General features: G+C 44.0%; 1 protein-coding gene across 2 annotated transcripts in view; it reads right to left on the reverse strand.

The window, feature by feature from the left end:
• The window catches only part of LOC137429905 (hyccin-like), an 85,126-nt gene that overhangs the window by 33,106 nt on the left and 32,361 nt on the right, over positions 1-19,659 (reverse strand). For both annotated transcript variants that reach the window (XM_068120266.2, XM_068120265.2), the window contains exon 4: positions 19,173-19,355. In XM_068120266.2, coding sequence (XP_067976367.2) covers positions 19,173-19,355 — 183 coding nt within the window. The remainder of the gene's footprint in view (positions 1-19,172; positions 19,356-19,659) is intronic.

The raw sequence follows: 19,659 nt of genomic DNA on the forward strand, positions 1-19,659 counted from the left end.
TCTTTCTTGGGAAAACCACATTTCCAAGCTGGCCTCCAAAGCCAGTCGCCGACTGGGCATCCTCCGTCGTGCGAAGTCCTTCCTAGGCACACCTGAGCTCCTCACCACATACAAGGCTTTCATCCGCAGCTCAATGGAATACTGTTCTCCCCTATGGGCTGGTGCTCCTGCCTCACACCTGGCTCGGCTTCACGCTGTTGAATCCAAAGCTTTCAGAATCATTGGAATCTCCCGCGATGAAGCTATCTCTGAGGGCCTTTCACTCACTCACCGCAGGCAGGTAGGTGGTCTTTCTGTCTTCTACCGACTCCTCTCCGGCCTTGCTCCCCCAGCTCTCTCTGTGCTCTGTCCCCCAAATATTCCTACAGGTCGCACAAGATCTGCCAGCCACCCTCTGATGGTTAAACTGCCGAAATCTCGGCTCTCTGCTCACCTTCACTCTTTCATTCCTCTTTTCTCCCGCCTCTGGAACAAACTCCCACACTCACTTCAATCACACTCCTCCCTCCAGGTTTCAAAACAGCTGTTCACCACCATCTCTTATCTTATCTTCCCCCATCCAAAACCTTGATCTTTTCTACCCCCACTAATTCACCCCAGATCCACCTTGTTTGAAATTCCAACTTCTTTCCTGGAAGTCTTGGCAGTGTCCATATGTTTTATACCTCTCCCACCCCCCCCCCCTTCCCATGCCTCCCCCCCAAAGCCCTCTCCCTCCCACAGTTCTCTCGATGTCTCCATGTCTCTCGGTCCCTGCTCTCAAATGTTGTGTTTGTGTCCTTCCCCCTCTCTCCCCATCTTGTCTACCGCTCCCGATGTTATTTGTTTTGTGTGTCTGTTTGTCTTTCTGTGTGATTAATGTTCGCTCTTTCACGAGCCTCGATCTTGTATACAAAAAAAAAAAAAAAAAAAAAAAAAAAAAATCTGATAGAGATGTTTCAGATAATGAAGGATGTCAAGGTATGTGCAGTACAGTTTTTCAGCAGAGTGGACAGCGTTAAGGTAAGGGTCTTTCAGCCAGAGTAGTTAATGCATGCAATGGTCTCCCCGAAAAGGTAGGAGAAGCGGACGGGGTGGATAAGTTTAAATGTGATTTTGATAGGTACCTAGATGCATTGGAGATAGAGGGGTGCAGGGATATTGGTTTGTTGTAGCACAGGCATGATGGGCCAAGTAGCCTACCGACTGTTGCATCAAAGTTCTTTGTGTATCCTTGTGTGTATCCTTCCCCACCACCCACTCACTCACACATCCATTTGCACCTCATCTGTTCCCTTCCTCCTCTCTACTTCCTAACTCCATCCCCTTCTCTCCACATTTCTCCCACACTCCAATCATCCTGCCTTTTCTCGATTTTATCAATCAATTCAACACGCACGTGCCAAACCTTCAATATATATATATATATACCAAATAGATTTGCATCAAAACTACTGGCAGGACGTCATTCTATCCATCGGACGTCCATCGCACAGTTCCCCCCTTAAAAGTTGGTGATGATTCTGGTGCAAAATGACAAATAAGTTCATTTAAAAAGGCAAGCGAAATGTCTGTGATGACGTCATCGCCAGAATTGTTTAAATTACATCAACTCCTGCAATGAAATTTCAACAGACGTATGCAAGAAGCATAAAATTTCAACAGAAGCATAGAATAAAATAAACAAAAGCTTGCCCTTACTTTGTGGCAGAACATTTGCTTGGTGACGTCCACAGAATGATGTTTCGTCATCAACCGCTGTGCAGGTAGCTTTTCAATGCACACGGTACCAGAGAGCATGACTTCATGTCGCTGCACGGCTTTGTAAGCTTACAGGCCCTGGTAATACAAGCTATTATTCCCCACATGTTCTTTTTCGCACCGAGGAATATAAATGGTCATGCCTAATATCAATCTGCATTAGCCGACCTTTCCAACGATCGTTTTTGAGAAAGGCAATTCTAAGTACCAAAGTAAAGATGACATTTTGGGTGTTAGCCCTTCATTGGACAAAGAGAGGTTGAACACTCTTGCTCTGAAGAAGCACTAATGCTTGAAAGGCAATCAAACCCCAACCAATCCCCCACCAATCCCCCATTCTCCCCCATAGGATGCCATCCCATGGGGTTTATCCACGATCTGTCCTCTAAATGCTGAGCAACAAATAAGCAACTTGAACAGTATTCAGTAGAGTGCATACATCTGCCAAGCTGAATAGTTTACGTTTTGTAACCCACTGATGTGCCTTTCAATAGTTCTGGATTCGGACCTGACAACAACAACAACAACAACATGCATTTTAAAGCCATTTTCCCTGCAAGAGCGGGGGTTGGCCTTGCGGTCCCCATGACAATCTTCTCCATTTTGCCCTTGGATTCGGACCTGAACCAAAAGAAATTCGGCTGGTTCTTGTCACCGACCCAACACATCCACCTAGTTTTGTCATAAGTTGTCCACAACTTTTTGAAATATCATGCTACATATCGTTTTTGGCTCTATCACTCAATGCTGAAGAATCACTTCTTTATTTATTTGATTTTTTTGTATACAGAATTGAGGTTCGTGGAAGAGCGTTGAACATGAAAACATGCACAGACACATAAAGCATACAATGAAGGGAGCGGGAGACAAGAAGGGGAGAGAGAGGGAAGCACACAAGCACAACAACAGTAGAGAACAGGGACAACCGTAGATCTGTGGAAGGGGGAGAGCTGGGGGTGGGGGTAGGGGTACACGGTATAGAGCAAATGAACACTATTAGGAATTTCAGGAAAGAGGTTGGAGATTGAAAGAGGCGGATTTGGGGTGTTTTAACAGGTGTAAAAAAGATCAAGGTTTTGGGTGAGGGAAGATAAGAGATGGTGGTGAACAGCTGTTTTAAAGACCTGGAGGGTGGAGTGGGATTGAAGAGAGTGAGGGAGTTTGTTCCAGAGGTGGGAGAAAAGGGGAATGAAGGAGTGAAGGTGAGCAGAGAGTCTTGATTTTGGCAGCTTAACCATAAGAGGGTTGTTGGCAAATCTTTTGCGAACTGCAGGAATATTTGGGGGGCAGAGCCCAGAGCATTGCATTGGGAGCAAGGCCGGAGAGGAGTCGGTAGAAAAGAGAAGGAGCACCAACCTGCCTGCGGTGAGAGAGTGAGCTAGAGAAAGGTCCTCAGAATCAGAGGCGAATCCAGCAATTTCAAGACGGGGGGGGGGAGGTGCATGAAACTATAGCGCTGGGGGGGGGGGGTAAAACGGGGGGAGTCTGGGGTCCTCCCCCAGGAATTTTTTAAAAATTGATCGTCAGAAACGGCATTTCGTGCGTTCTTGGAAGTTTCTGCAGTTCCTTGTGTTCTTCCCTGGTCCAACAACTCAGCAGATTCGCACCGCCTGCACCCTCATCCTGGATCAAAGGGGGGGGGGTGCGCACCCCCTGCACCCCCCCCTGGATCCGCCCCTGAGAATCATCTTAATCGCGGAAGATTCGAATGACTCTGTATGCTTTGGTTAAATATTAAAATATTTACACTTAAATATTAAAATAATTCTCGTATCCGAATCAGTCTTCAGATCTTCACCAAAATCGAATCGATTCGGGTTGTCACACAAACCCAATCGGTCCACCAAGTTTCATCCAAATCCATCCATAGCTTTGAGATATCCTGCTGTATATCGGTTTTAGCCTCATCACTCAATGGTGAAGAATCACTTAAACAATATTCTCTGATCCAGATCCGGATTCAAATCGTCACCGAAATGGAATCAATTATTCCGTGTCACACACCCAACCTCTCCAATAGATTTTGTCTGAATCCATACACAAATTATTGAGGTATCCTGTTCACAGACAGACAGGGGTGAAAACATAACCTCCATCAACCTTCAATGGCAGAGCTAATCCGAATATACGACTCAGCCAGGATTGGAATCGAACCACCGATATCGCAAGCAGCACGAACACTGCAGTCGCAATGCCACAGAGTCTTATTACAGCAACCTCACGTTATGTACTCTCGCAACTTCAACAACCTCAGAGGAAACTTTAACTCGACGGTAAAATCATTCCATTAAAAAAAAAAACATCTCCCACATGTCCCTGTGTTAATGTTTCCTCCGAAGTGCATTTTTATGCCCAGCGGTTCAAAAATACACACCAAAGCGCTTTTGTGGTTACAATCTGACCACACAGTTGCGAACATGCACTTTTACTTTTTGTCCACAACAGAAGTGAATTTTTTTTTTTTTTTTTTTTTTTTAACACAAGAGCTTCCTCTCATGGGAAGATGACTTCCCTTACAAGGAACTTCAATGCAGGAGGATGCTATTCGGCCCATCAAAACCTGCACTCGGATTTGTCAAATGATGGTTGTTGCAGACTTGGAGCGGACGCTCGAACCATATTGCACCGCTGAGTCTGGTTAAACATCACATTATCTACTAAACTCGTCTTTCAGCACTTGCACATAATACAGTTCAGAGCTTTTTATTTGTGAGAAGGTAGCGCTTGATCTATCCTTATCATTGTGAAGTGTCAGAGCTACTTAACGTTTGATCACATAGTCAGGTTCACTATGTCAATAAATTATATTTCGTTCAAAATCATGGTAGATTAGCAAACCTATACATTTTTGGAAAGGTTATAGCATAAGGAAACTAAAAATCAATGTTTACATTTGGAGAGATACGTGTATGGCGGCCATTTTGGATTTTCAAAATGGCCACTGTAAAATACATATTTTGTTCTATTTCTGCCTCTAATTACCCTAAAAACTTTAAAATATATACTAAACCTATATTTTCAGGGACAAGGAATCCAATGAAAGTATAAAATTAGTGCTATGGGGAATGGTAAGACACGAATCAAAGGTTTTGAATTGCAAAATACTGTCTTTATATTCGCGATAAGTTGCATAATCAAATACATGTTATCATTTTGTACAGGCAGTTAATAACATCAAAATGTGTCACAATAATTCATATCACCAAACATACACTGGTAGTCAGCAAAATCATATATACACATGCAGTCAGTATAACTTCACATCTACACAGGCAGTCAATGGCATCAAACATACACGATTACAGAATATGCCATTTAGAGTTCGTCATCACCGTCCTGTGTGTCGTATCCGACAATATAGTCCGCATCGTTTTCACAGTCCGTTCCACACAAGCAAAGGTCGGTCAAATTGATTGGCAAATCGAATTGGTCGAATGGTCGATCGAATCGAATTCGATGAATCGAATCGAATCGAATCGATCGAATTGTCGAATGGTCGATCGAAGCGATTGGTCGAATGGTCGAATTGGTCGAATTGGTCGAATCGAATTGGTCGGAATTGGCAAATGTAAACATTGATTTTCAGATTTTCCATGTAATAACGTTTCCAAAAATGTATAGGTTTGCTAATCTACCATGATTTTGAACGAAAAAACATAGTGAACCTGACTAACATCAAAAGTAATAGCAATGGCTTGCTTCGTTACCCACACCGACGAGTGCCGTCCTGACCAAATGATCCGTCCTCATTTGGAAATGTGTTATTATCCCCCTTCCAAAGTTGGTTTTGTACTATATATGGCCGAGAAGGATAGCCTGTAGGTCATACTTACTTCCAAGCTGTCAAGTCTGGGTTTGAATCCCAACCCAGCTATATAAATGGACACCCTCATGGTTCGCAGGCAGGGTGATTCATCAATATGTGCCATCCCTTAGAATTTAGATGGACGTTAAACTGGGCATCCCATCTGCCAGCATTGCCTGGTGGATGTTAAAGATCCTACGGTGCCCTTCATGAAGTGCACGTGAGTTATCACTGGCACAATGAACAAAATCCATATTCCTGCTCCTGCAAACTCCTACTTAATCCAACATCATTCCAGGCCAGGCTGTCGTTGAAGACTTGGCCCAAATTTTCCCAGGTCGACCACAGCACAAACGACGGAATAATTGGGGCCATGAAAGAACAAACAACAACTTTTATATGATACCGTGATTTTCAAAACCACAAGAGTTTAAAGTCGATGTAAATATAAACAAGAAAGAGCAATCGGAGATTGCAGACCCTCGCCAGGACGTGTTTGTGTGGTATATTTTGAGGAGTGTTTATTAGCTGCTGTGTTTTGTGTGGTTTATTGACGACATATATTGATGTTCAATCCATTATGGCTGCCTAACCACGTGACTGATGATGTCATCAATTTAATCATCCCATACTATTTATGTGTAGATCATGCTCAAGAAATGTCAAACTGATCGGATCAATCCTTCTATTTGTCTAATTATGACGTCATCATGAAAGAACTGGTGACATTATCATGAATATATGTTGTTCAACATGTGGAGTTCTTGACAATGATCCATGTTTCAATTTCTTCCATGGAGCGGTTTCGGAAATAGAGGCGCAAATTTTTTGATTTTTCCAAGGTGGCGTCCATACCATGTGACCTATGACGTCATAATTATAATTTAAAAAATTCTACAGGAGGAGGCACTCCTACTTAAAAAAATTATTGGCAATCGGACCAACAGTTGCAGAGAAAAGCAAACTCATGTTCTGTGCAGACAAACAGATAGACAGACAAACAGATGTAACCAAATGCAATACCCTCTCCTCTGGTGCGGGTAAATATATTCATTATTTAATTTCTGACCAGTCTTGTCTGCACCATTGTCTGATTAATGACCTCAGAAATTATTCATGGAAAATGTACTTCAAATGCACGAAATGTTGTTTTGTTTTGCTAGATATGTAAATTATTGTATGCCCCATCATCATTTGCATAAAATCCTATTTGAATAATTAATATAGCATTGAATTTATTCCTGAATGATGATTAACGATTGTTTTTTAAATACATTACTTATTAGCAGTCAACGAAAGCTAATCCTGAATTATATAGGCCTAATACAAACAGGTGCATCGCTGGATCAGGTATGTCACATGAGGTCGAGGTAAACATTGAGGTTTCACAATATCACGACCGGTCCAAAAAGGTATAATACTCAATAGATAAATTAATAATAGGCTACATCAAGGTGAGTATCTGTCGAGTATTGGACAAACAAAAGTGATAGTATAACTAACAATGGTATATGTACCTTTGTCTACGTATGTGCTGTCAGAACTATAGAAAAATAGAGAAAAAAATAGAAAATAGAACTATAGAACTGAAGCTTGGAACTTTGTGGAAAACTTTCTTGAACCAGGTGGTGGGTTGTAAGGATAGCTTAGAGATATGTACACTTGCTTCTGAGCCATCTAGCCTTGGTTCGAATCCTGACCCAAATATAAGCTGTCGTCCTGATGTTTCACAGGCAGCGAGTGATTCAGTGTGTGGGCAGTCCCTCGGTGGATGTTAAATTGGGCATCCCGTCTGCCAGTATTTCTTTGTGCATGTTAAATATCCCATGGTGTCCTTTATGAAGAATAAGCGAGCTATCACCAGCATCATGAAATCCTTACAAGTTCCTGCTCTAACCTACATCAGCGGCAGAGCTGCACCCTCAGGAAATTATGCTACCTGCAGCCATGTTTTGAAATCCATTTGTCCTATGTTCCACCATTTTAAAATCTATATGTCCTACGAGTTGCCATTTTAAAATATATATGTCATACCCGCCGCCATTTTTAAATCTATATGTCCTATGAGCCGCCATTTTAAAATCTATATGTCCTATGAGTTGCCATTTAAAAATATATATGTCATACCCGCCGCCATTTTGAAATCTATATGTCCTATGAGCCGCCATTTTAAAATCTATATGTCCTATGAGCCTCCTCCCCCCAAGCCATTTAAAAATCTATATGTCCTATGAGCCACCATTTTAAAATCTATATGTCCTACGAGCCTCCTCCCCCCAAGCAATTTAAAAACCTATATGTCCTACTAGCCGCCATTTTGAAATCTATATGTCTGAAGAGCCGCCATTTTAAAGTCTATATGTCCTAAGAGCCGCCATTTTGTTTAAATCTCGATATTCTCCAACAATGAGAGCACGAATGCACATTTGAATGGTTGATATGGCATAATGTTTTTCCAAGTAATACTACTAAATTAGAGATTTTGGGAAGTTGCAAGAAGGCAATTTGTGTTATACAGTGTCCAAGCAAATAATTAAATTGAAATAAAATAAAGGTTTTAAAGGCTGTAGAAAAAATAAATCCGGATGTTTACTGCCATTGATGCAGCGTCTTTTACACTGCCTTATTTAACATGTTAAATTAGTTATTCGTGCCTGTTTGTGTTCTTATATCATCCCTAAAAACACAAGCTCGTGTTTGGAATAATTAAGCAGACAGACCAAAGCAATTGCCTGTCTTCTGTGTGCACGCGCGATCTGGACGAGATTCCGTACAATTTACCAAATTCAGAGGCAAAGTTCTGCTAAACTGCAGGTTCATGTTCTGATTCATGATCTACAGTGTCCAAAATAGTAAAATTCAATTGAAATAAAGTCGTTCCTCAATCATAGACTGACGTCTGCAGACAGTCAGACAAAGTGAACCAATTGCTTAACCCTGCTTTCCGCTTCACGCGCGCGGGGTACGGTAACAACGGTTGCCATTTGTCATCTTGGATAACGGTTCACATATGACATGTGAACACCTGGACATGTGGATTTGCAGACAGTGTAGGGGATGTTGCCCACACAACAACCACAATCTTAGATGGCAAGTGGGTATTTCCTAGTGTTAATAACAGTCATAAAACATTATCCCTCAGTTAATAAATGTCCCACGCCTCCTCCCCCCCAAGCCCAAGCTCTCTCCCTTCCACAGATCTCGTGATGTCCCTGCTCTCAAATGTTGTGTTTGTGTGCTTCCCCCTCTCTCCCCATCTTGTCTACCGCTCTCCTTATTATATGCTTTATGTGTCTGTTTTTATTTTTATTTGTTTGTTTTTGTGATTAATGTTAGCTCTTTCACGAGCCTTGACCTTGTATTAAAAAAAAGAAAAAGAAAAAAAAAGACCAGATCACTCGCTATCTGCACGGCCAGCTGGAAGGCTATCCATCAATTGAAAAATGGCCAGGTTGGCCTACTCTACTGCTAGGTCAGTGGTTCTTAACCTTTTTAAAGGCGCCGAACCCTAACGAAACCCACCTAACACTCGCGGAACCCCTCAAATTTGACAAATTAAGAAGAATTGCATCTTAATGCGTTTTCTGTTCTTCTTTTCGGGAGGCGATCTGGGAAATGCGTGGTTTTGTTTTGGCAAGGGCCACCCTCAAATCATTTTCGCATGCAATCCTGCTCCTTTTCTTTGTTTTAATGTCCACCAGTTTCGAAAACGCATGCAGAGATACGTTGTAACGAACGGCGTGAGGATCTCAAGGGCAATTTTAGCTATGTGAGGATACCCTTCCATTTGGCGGCACCACAAAGTTGAGAGCGTTGTTGTGCCGAAGAGTTGTTGTTGAGTCTGGCTCTGCTGAAGTTTGATGAGGTCGTCGAGTTATTGGTCGTTGACATCTGCCGTTGCAACGTCGAAAGCAAACGGCTGCCGCACCCATGCTGGGTATTGCTCTTGGTCGGGGAAGTAGCCGTCGAATGACTTTCCCAGCTCATCCAAATGCGTGGCAATCACTTGCTTCAGCTCCCCCGGTACAGCAGGGCCTCCAACTTCAGACTCATCTTCGATCCCGCTCACGCACTCGTCCAGTAGCGAAAAGTTTGCGAAGATGTCGTTCTCTGTTCGCCGCCTCCACAACGGTAACTTCTTTCGGAAAGCGCTCAGCTTTTCTTCAGATTCGATGACATTCACTCCACCGCCCTGCATCTGGCAATTGAGATGATTGAGTGCGTCGAAGATGTCAGCCAAGTACGCCAAGGCGAGGATGAACTCTGAGTCTTGGAAGTGCGTTGCATGGCAATGCTGGTGTTCTCGCAAAAACAGGGCTAATTCTACATGCAAGACAAAAACACGGCTCACTACCTTCCCTCGTGATAACCATCGAACGTTAGAGTGGTAGAGAAGGACTTCGAATTCAGAGCCGATTTCATTGCACAGCTCTTTGAAGATGCGATGATTCAGAGCACGGCTTCGCACGTAATTCACAGTTTCAACGACGATTTTCAGAACATCGGCCAGTTTTGGAGGCAGGGTTTTTGATGCCAGCGCGTGTCTGTGCAGGACGCAGTGTGTGACGATGATGTGTGGTGTATCGGCCTTCACCAGCGCTCTTAAACCGGAGTTGCATCCCAGTATGGCTGGAGCTCCGTCCGAGCAAACTGCAGACACCATGTTCCACGAGAGGCCGTTGCTTCTGAAGAAGTCGTCCACAAGCTTCTTCACGTCAGCTGCCTTCGTCGTTGTTGTGAGAGGCTTGCAGAACAGAAAGTCTTCCTTGATCTCGTCTCCTTTGACATAATGCACAAATAAGATGAGCTGGCTCAAATTCGAAACATCAGTGGTCTCGTCGAGTTGAAGGCTGAATTTCGTCGGGCTCGCAGCTAAATCTGCAACTACCTGGGCGAGGATGACGTCGCTCATGTCGTCGATTCTGCATCTGATGGTGTCATTCGAGAGTGGAACGAGAGCCAACTTGTTTTCAGCAGCTTTTCCCAGCATGATGTTGGCCATCTTCAACGCAGCCGGTTTGATGAGTGTCTCGCCAACGGTGCGTGGTTTGCCCTACTTTGCCATCAGGCAAACTTCTTTGTTTTCATACTTCATAACTTCATAACTTCATAACTTCATACGACGCGGTGAGAATCGGTTTGTCAATTGGAACGAAACCGAGAGTGGGCAAGGTAGCACTTGCGTCGAATCGGACTCTCTTCAATTTGAATTCATCCACCGTTGCGTCTTTGTACTGCCCCTCGCCATGCAGTTTTTTTTGAAGTGTTCCTGTAGTTTTGCTGGTGCTAGGCTGGAGTTGCTCAACTTGACATTGCAAAGCATGCATTGAGGACGCTGACTTCCGTCCCATTCCGTCAAACACATGAATCCGTACCGCACGTAATCCTCCGACCACTTCCTTTTTTTGCTCGACATACTGGAAAAAAAAAAAAGAAGTAACAAACTGATCTTAATTGAGTTTGGGCAAATAATTATATGACAAAAATGAAAAAAGGAACATGCTTAAATATAATCAGTACCCCTCTGAAAACTGAGAAATTTTAACGAAAAAACATAACTTATAGTTACGATGACGGGATTTATCATCTACTCAACTCTATGTCACCTCAAATCCCATTATAATATGACATAGAAATCTGCGAATTGTTAGTTTTGAATTGCGACCAAAGGAGTTATATCACCTCCACCTAATTTTCTGAGTAATTCAATCATATTTTATAATCACCATCCACTTTTGACTTTAATATAACTTTGAACCCGCCCTGCATATCCACAAACATTTCCAACTTACTTTTCAATTAATCAGCAACTCCAAAGTAAGGCGCGACCAATGACGCACAGCACACGGCAAGCTAATCGAGGCTATTCACTGGAATTTCCAAACACCTGCAAAGTCCAAAATCCAGTAAGTAAGTAAGCAAGTAAGCACCATCAACAGAATAATTAGCAAGTTGCTCATTGATTCAACCTCATTGATTCAATTCAACCTGTTGCGCATGCACAAGATTGGAGGTCAAGTTCTTTCGAAGCTGTCCATGCGCTCACGCTTTCGAAGTTAAGTAATTTTTTCACAATTGTGTTTTTGTCGTAACTGTATCTATCTTTCGGTGTGTATACTTATAGTGTGTCTTTAGTAAGATTCTCGGTGTTAATTTTTCATACCTGCATACAAAATCGTCGGTTAATTCGTGTCGCGTATTCTGAGGCCTAGTAGGCTTCCGTGTCCAACCTTGAGGCTTTGTTTTTCTCTCAGCGGTTCGTCGATTGTGCTGCAATTACTTTCGTTCCCTGTTTTTTGTCCCAGTCTTTCCACCCATACTTCCTTGTTTAAAATCTCAACTCAGGAAAAAAAAAAAAATCATTTTTCCTTCTCTGCTCTTATTCGTTTATTCGTTGTTCTTCTTTGTTCGTTCGTTCTTCGACCATGTTGTTCGTGATCACGTTGTTAAAAATGTTTAAACTTTCCCCTGAAGAACTGTATTCTGTTGTATATTATAACACCTTTTTCTTCTTCTTCGATAAAAGGATGCTTTCAACTTGCTCACCAAATCCATTCATTCCAAAAAAAAAATCCATCTCTTACAGTTCCTCTTTTCTACATTCCCAAAACTCTCCTGCACTCCACCCCTCCTTCAGCGTCCTCAAACATATTTTTGACTCGAAGGTCTCAAGAAACTCATTTTGCAATAAATGTTCGTTTCCCATAAATCGTACACTTTTCAAAATCCAATCTCACCCCTTCCCTCCAAAACTTCCCCATCACCCCTCCCCTCCAAATCTACCCCCTTGCCCCTCCCCTCCAAATCTTCCCCATCACCCATCTCTTTCAAATATTCCCCCTTGCCCCTCCCCTCCAAATCTTCCCCATCACCCATCCCTTTCAAATCTTCCCCCTTGCCCCTCCCCTCCAAATCTTCCCCATCACCCCTTCCCTCCAAAACTTCCCCAACACCCCTCCCCTCCAAAACTTCCCCATCACCCCTCCCCTCCAAATCTACCCCCTTGCCCCTCCCCTCCAAATCTTCCCCATCACCCATCCCTTTCAAATCTTCCCCCTTGACCCCTCCCCTCCAAATCTTCCCCATCACCCCTTCCCTCCAAAACTTCCCCATCACCCCTCCCCACCAAAACTTCCCCATCACCCTCCCCTCCAAATCTACCCCCTTGCCCCTCCCATCTAAATCTTCCCCATCACCCATCCGTTTCAAATCTCCCCCCTTGCCCCTTCCCTCATAAACTCCCCCCACACCCCTCCCCTCCGAGACTCTCCCTCGCTCCTCCCCTCCTAGACTCCCCTCTCACCCCTCCTCCTCAAAGCATCCTCCCCGCTTCTTCCCCCTTCCAACTTTCACCTTCATCTCCCCCAACCTTCTGCCTCGCTCTTCCCCCTCCTCAAATAACACCTCAATGTGCCTCACCCAATCACCATCAAACCTTTTGTCCGCCCCATTCTTCCCTTTCTCCAAGCTATTCTGAAATCTTTGACACACCTTCAACAGCTCTCCCTACCTCTTCCTCCTCTTCCACATCTTACCCGACCCCTCCCCCCCCCTGTTCTGTATCCGATGCTCCCCCTTCCTCTTCATGAACGGTATGGACCTCAAACTTCCGGGGCCTTTGCTCAAACTTGACTGATCTCTCCATACAGGTTGCTTCTGACAAACCAGACGTGATCTGCTTAACAGAAACTTTCCTCCTTCATGATGTCTCTGATTCCTTGGTATCTCTCCCAGGTTACTCCCTCCTCTGGTATGATGGACCTGAACCTCGTTCTGGAGGTGGGGTTGCTATCTTTATAAAAAACGATCTTCCCCACTCGCCCTGCACTGCCCTCTCTCCTCCTCACCCCCAGGAATACCTTTGGCTACGGCTGCCCCTTCGCTCTCACCTTTTGTTCATATGTGTGTTGTAACGTCCACCAAACAGTGATGACTCCATCTACATCTCGCTGTCTGATAATATGGACCAACTTCTATATACCCATCCCAACTCTCTCTTCCTCATATGTGGTGATTTCAATTGTCACCATGCCAGTTGGCTGGGTGTGGGTACCTCTCTCACCAGCCATGGCTCTTCAGCGAAGGACTTCTGTGACTCAATGGGACTGACACAATCTGTCAAATTCCCGACCCGGATCTCAGTCAAAGGAGCATCTTCTCTTCTGGACTTGGTTATGACCAACTTCCCTGAAAATGTCTGCTGCTCTTCTTCTGCTCCAATCGGCTCATCTGATCATGTGCTTGTTAAAGTGGACATCTCTCTGACCATTCTCGGAGAGCCTCCTCAGCGTCGACGAGTCTGGCATTTCACTCAGGCCAACTGGCACGGTCTTCAAGCAGCCATCAATCATCTGGACTGGTCTCCCATCTCTACCGCCTCTGACAACTCATCCTGGGAATTCTTCCAAAGTAAATTGCTCTCTCTCATGCACAGATTTATCCCATCACGTCTTCAGTTGTCATACCCTTCCTCCCGTCCATGGTACATGGAATCTTGTGGTGAGGCTGTTGCCCAGAAACAACTTGCTTTCATCTCCTGGAAAGCAAATCCAACGGAAGGAAATCTCATTTCCTTTCACAAAGCCCGAAACAAGTGTGTGTCCACCCTCAGGAGAGCCAGGAAACAATATCTCTCCGTTCTCAGGACCGAACTCTCTTATCTGTCTCCCTCTTCCAAATCCTGGTGGCATCTGGTCAAATCTGTTTCTGGTGTTTGTTCCCGCTCCATCCCCTCCCTCACCTCAAACGGCTACACGGCTGACCGCACGTGAAAATGCTGAATGCCTCAACTCTGTGTTTGCCTCTAAATCTTGTGTCCCAAACCCATCCCTCTCTATACCCACCATACCCAGCCATACCCAGCTGCTCCTAGACTCTGTGTCCTTTCCTCCTGACAAGGTGGAAAAGTTTCTGTCAACCCTCGACTCTGATTCTGCAACTGGACCTGACGGCATCAGCCCACGGGTCCTAAAATCCTGTTCTTCCGCCCTTTCACTCCCTCTCTCTGTTCTCTTCACCCTCTCTTTTGCTCACGGTCATCTGCCATCTGCTTGGAAATCAGCCAACATCACCGCTTTGCACAAAAAAGGTGCAAAAACAGATCCTAGCAACTACAGACCAATCAGCCTTCTCCCAATTATCAGCAAAGTCATGGAATCCATCATTGCTTCAGATATGAAATCTTTCCTCTTCTCCAATGGCTTGATCTCTGATCATCAATTTGGTTTCAGACCTGGTCACTCTACTCTGGACATGCTGCTTCTGCTTTCTCAACAATGGATGGAGGTCCTCAATGCCAAACAGGAAATTAGAGCTGTCTCCCTTGACATATCACGTGCCCTCGATACGGTCTGGCACCCCGCTCTGCTCACCAAACTCTCCTCCTTTGGTATCCATGGAAATCTCCACGCATGGCTGGTGGACTTCCTCTCTAGTTGTAGTCAACGTGTGGCCCTGAATGGGTTTCTCTCATCTCCTCTTCCTGCTCAGGCTGGAGTTCCCCAAGGCAGTGTTCTGGGCCCTGTGCTTTTTCTGGTCTTCATCAATGATCTCTCTGACTCTCTTGAAAATCCTCTCTATCTCTTTGCTGATGACTCTACTCTCTGTGCTCTGCATTCCTCATCCCTCAGATCAGCAATCTGCAGCCTGCTCACTCTCTGCAGACCTGGACAAAATCACAGACTGGGCAAACAAGTGGAACATGTGTTTCAATCATGACAAATCTCACACTCTTACGATGTCTCTCCGAAAAGAACGACTGGACAACCCTCCCATCCACTTTCTGAATAATCGTCTCTTCGAAGTTCTGTCACTCAAGTTTTGGATCTCACTATCTGCCATGATCTTTCCTGGGAAAACCACATTTCAAATCTGGCCTCCAAAGCCAGTCGCCGACTGGGCATCCTCCGTCGTGCGAAGTCCTTCCTTGGCACACCTGAGCTCCTCACCACATACAAGGCTTTCATCCGCAGCTCAATGGAATACTGCTCTCCCCTCTGGGCTGGTGCTCCTGCCTCACACCTAGCTCGTCTTCACGCTGTTGAAACCAAAGCGTTCAGAATCATTGGAATCTCCAGCGATGAAGCTAACTGCAAGGGCCTTTCACTCACTCACCGCAGGCAGGTTGGTGGTCTTTCCGTCTTCTACCGACTCCTCTCTGGCCTTGCCCCCCCAGCTCTCTCTGGGCTCTGTCCCCCAAATATTCCTACAGGTCGCACAAGATCTGCCTGCAACCCTCTTATGGTTAAACTGCCAAAATCAAGACTCTCTGCTCACCTTCACTCCTTCATTCCTCTTTTCTCCCGCCTCTGGAACAAACTTCCTCACTCTCTTAAATCCCACTCCACCCTTCAGGTCTTTAAAACAGCTGTTCACCACCATCTCTTATCTTCCCCCATCGAAAACCTTGATCTTTTCTACCCCCACTAATTTCACCCCAAATCCATTTTTTGAAATACCAACTTCTGTCCGGGAAGTCCTTGGTGTCCTTGTGTTTTATACTTCTCCCACACCCCCCCCCCCTCTTCCCACGCCCCCCCCCCAAGCCCTCTCCCTCCCACACATCTCCCTGCTCTCAAATGTTGTGTTTGTGTGCTTCCTCTTCTCTCCCCATCTTGTCTTCCGCTCCCTCTTTTTATATATTTTGTTTCTCTGGTTGATTTGTTTGTGAAATAAATGTTAGCTCTTTCACGAGACTCGATTCAGTAAAAAAAAAAAAAAAAAAAAATACTTACTTCAGTCAGTGTGAAACAACTTATCTTAAACACAGACCAGAGAAACCATGAAAGGGATGTGAATACAATTACAAATAACATGCCCATTCGTTCGTAACATACATAGCAAAATAATAATAATATTAATAATAAGCGTAATTACACATAGATTCAAATTTGATACAAAACTAAAAAAAAAAAAAAAAAATTGCAATGCGTTTCGCAGGAGCTCCGCCGAACCCCTGAGACTGGCTCACTGAACCCCTGGGGTTCGGTCGAACCCAGGTTAAGAACCACGGTACTTGGTGAACAAAGACATTTGTAGTGAAGAAACTTTCCCAATGTTGCAATCCACCAGAGAATTGGACCTCTTTTCCTCCCACTTGCGAGGCAAGCACGCCATCCACAACACCACGGGAGTTTCTTTCGTCTTTAGCAGTGTATCGATAAATATCACGTGATATTATAACGACGCATACTCAGTGTTCAGGAATTTGTAACTTGTTCACGGTGCCGGATCTCCGACTCTTGGTGAAGGACACCGTGGGATCTTTATCATACAATTAAGGCTCATTTTTAAATGTGGAATAAGTTCATTTTTGAATGTGAAGAGCTCAAATGTTCATTCCATAAAGTGGAATAAATTCTCCTGGCAATCGCCAAAGGGAGTGAGTCAAGGTGGGCCTGCCTCGGCGAGTTTTATGTCTTCTGCGCACAAAATGGTGAATGCTGCACTTACATTCCTGATTTACTCTTGGCAAGGAGTGCTTGACGTGCTTGTGGTTCATTCTTGTGTTGAAGGCAGATCTTTGAAATTAACTTTAAAAAAAAAATAGCTTTCAAGTTTCATTCCATTTCCTCATTTCAATTGATTCTTTATATTCATATTTTGGAGTCACACCTGGGTAGTCTTTTTGTATTAGATTGACATTTTGATGCAAGATGTTCTTGTTTTCTGGAGCGGATCCTGGTGTCCGGGCTACCAGTCCTCCAAAAGTGAAGTCTCTGAGCAACCCGTGAAAATGGAAACGTGTAGATCGAGTACTACGACTAAGAATTTACGATCACGATCAATCATGAACCATGCTCTATAGAGAGCATTGGTGCTGCCGAAGCAGGTTCTATGCCTCGGGTTACAATCCTGGTCAGGTCGCCACTCCAACACAGTGAGCCAGGGTCGGAAATTATCATTTGTTCAGGATGACTGGCGATAACTCACCTACTCATCGCAGACAACACCGTGTAGACGTCCGCAAACTAATGCCAGGGGATGTGATGCCAGTTTAACGTCCATCCGAGGGATGGCAGACCAATTGATGACTCATCCTGTCGGCCTGCCGATGAAACATTGGGACGATTAAATAGCTGGCCTGGGTTTAAAACCCAGTCCAGACTGTTTAGAGGTGAGTGTGCATACATCTAGGCCAACTTGCCAGCCACCAACATTTTAACGGTACCAATTATTCCCACCTTCTTGTGGGATTGGTCAAGGAATGTTTTTTTGCTCAAGTCTTTCATGAACTGGCTGCCCATGCCTGATGATTGATGATTGATCAAATGTGATTTGGAATGGAATATGTAATCTTATTGAGAGTGCTGGAGATAACTCGCCTACATTTGACAAAAAAAAAACACCGTAGAATCTTTAAGGTTTACTAGCTGAACTCACTGAGGTCACATACTGCTTTGGCTTCACCCGATGGATGGTAAAGTCTAAGATGTAATGGCCTGCCGAGAAAGCACCAATCACACAATTTATACTGCGTCGGGAATTGAACCCAGACCAGACAACTAGATAGGCAAATGCGCTGCACTACCTCTGCACCACCATGCCAGATAAAATTTAAATATATTCGTGTGCATATCTTTCAGCAATGAATATTGCACAGAAATTACAAAATAAATTCAACATTGTATTATGATGATTTTTTAAAATCCTGTACAGTTGTGTTGACAATATTTACTCAATATTTAACCAAGTATATGATCTGCACAATACACCAGAATAATGTCTTCAACAAAATCCAATCTCTAAATTTCACATAATTCACCCAAAATTATATTATTAAACTTCTTTGATGCCATGTGCTCGGTCTCTTGGCTGGCAGGATAGTCTAAAGAGATGCACACTCACCCCCGAGCTGTCTAGCTTCGGCTCCAATCGTGGGGGAAGGGAGGGGGGGAGCGGAGGGTGGGAGTTGAGGACTTGATGTTGTTGGGGGGGGGGGGGAGTTGAGGACTTGGGATTGGGGGGTGGGGGGGGGGCGGTGAGGTTGATTTAATCAAGCAACATTTTTAAGGAGCACATAGCTGATCAATATTAAATTCACATATTTAACGATTCCTTGCGTAATGTTGTTCAAGTCGCATTTTACGTTATGTTGAATTTTCACAGGTACCTTCTAGTAAATCATAATACTGTACAGTATTTCCAAAATAGTATGGGAAATAGAAAACTCCTTGGCAGATTTTTGATATGGATAGGTAGGTAGGCAAATTAATGGGTACACGAGTCGGTAGATGCAAGTATGAATGTTTGGACATGGAGATGGAGAGATAAATGAGAGGATGTACATCTGTACAGCTGAATAATGTGATGGATGGGTGATATATTAAATCGATATGGGTGGATTTATAGACAGCTGAGGGAACGAATGTGAGAATGGATAAATAGATACAGGAATGAGTAGATGGATGGATGAATGACTCATTAATGAGTTAATGGATGATATACGAATGATTGCATATTGATGGATGAATGGGTGGATGAATTGACTTGCAGCTGTGAATGAGTGCATGTATTGATTGATGGATGCTTAACCAGATTGGTGAATGTGGACAAAGAAATGGATGTACAGTCAATGTAAGAAGACCCTAACAATTTATGGATGGGTATATTTGGGGCACCTCCTCACCAAGTTGTACAAAGCCAGCAATAGGGCTTCCAAAGAGCCGCTGGCTCGCCGTGCATTCCCCGATCCCCTGGCAGTGAGCAGGCAAGTGATGAGCGCTGGGAGGAACTGAAGTGTGAAGCGGTGCAGCATTGTATTTCCACTGCGCACAAACTCACAAAGCTGATGGCACAATGGCTCCAGGAGCTGCCAGGGCAAATTGGAGTCAAGCGTAAACAGTGTGTTATGACAATCTATAATAATAATAATAATAATAATAATAAAAGGCAATGTTTGTCAGTCAGTTATTGTGCGTGTGTGTTGCCTCCATAATTCCAAAACCATAAAACTTAGTGGCCCAAAACTTTGCATGCATACTAAAGGAACTCCATGGGAGTGCATGGATGAAAACTAGATGTTTGGGTGTTTTAAACCCCCTTTTTGAAGATAATTTAGGGGAGGCTCATCACAATACATAAATAAATAAATAAACCTTACCAAAATGGCGGTG

This window comes from Myxine glutinosa, chromosome 6, assembly GCF_964187855.1.
Source record: "Myxine glutinosa chromosome 6, kmMyxGlut1.1, whole genome shotgun sequence".
Classification (NCBI taxonomy): domain Eukaryota; kingdom Metazoa; phylum Chordata; class Myxini; order Myxiniformes; family Myxinidae; genus Myxine; species Myxine glutinosa.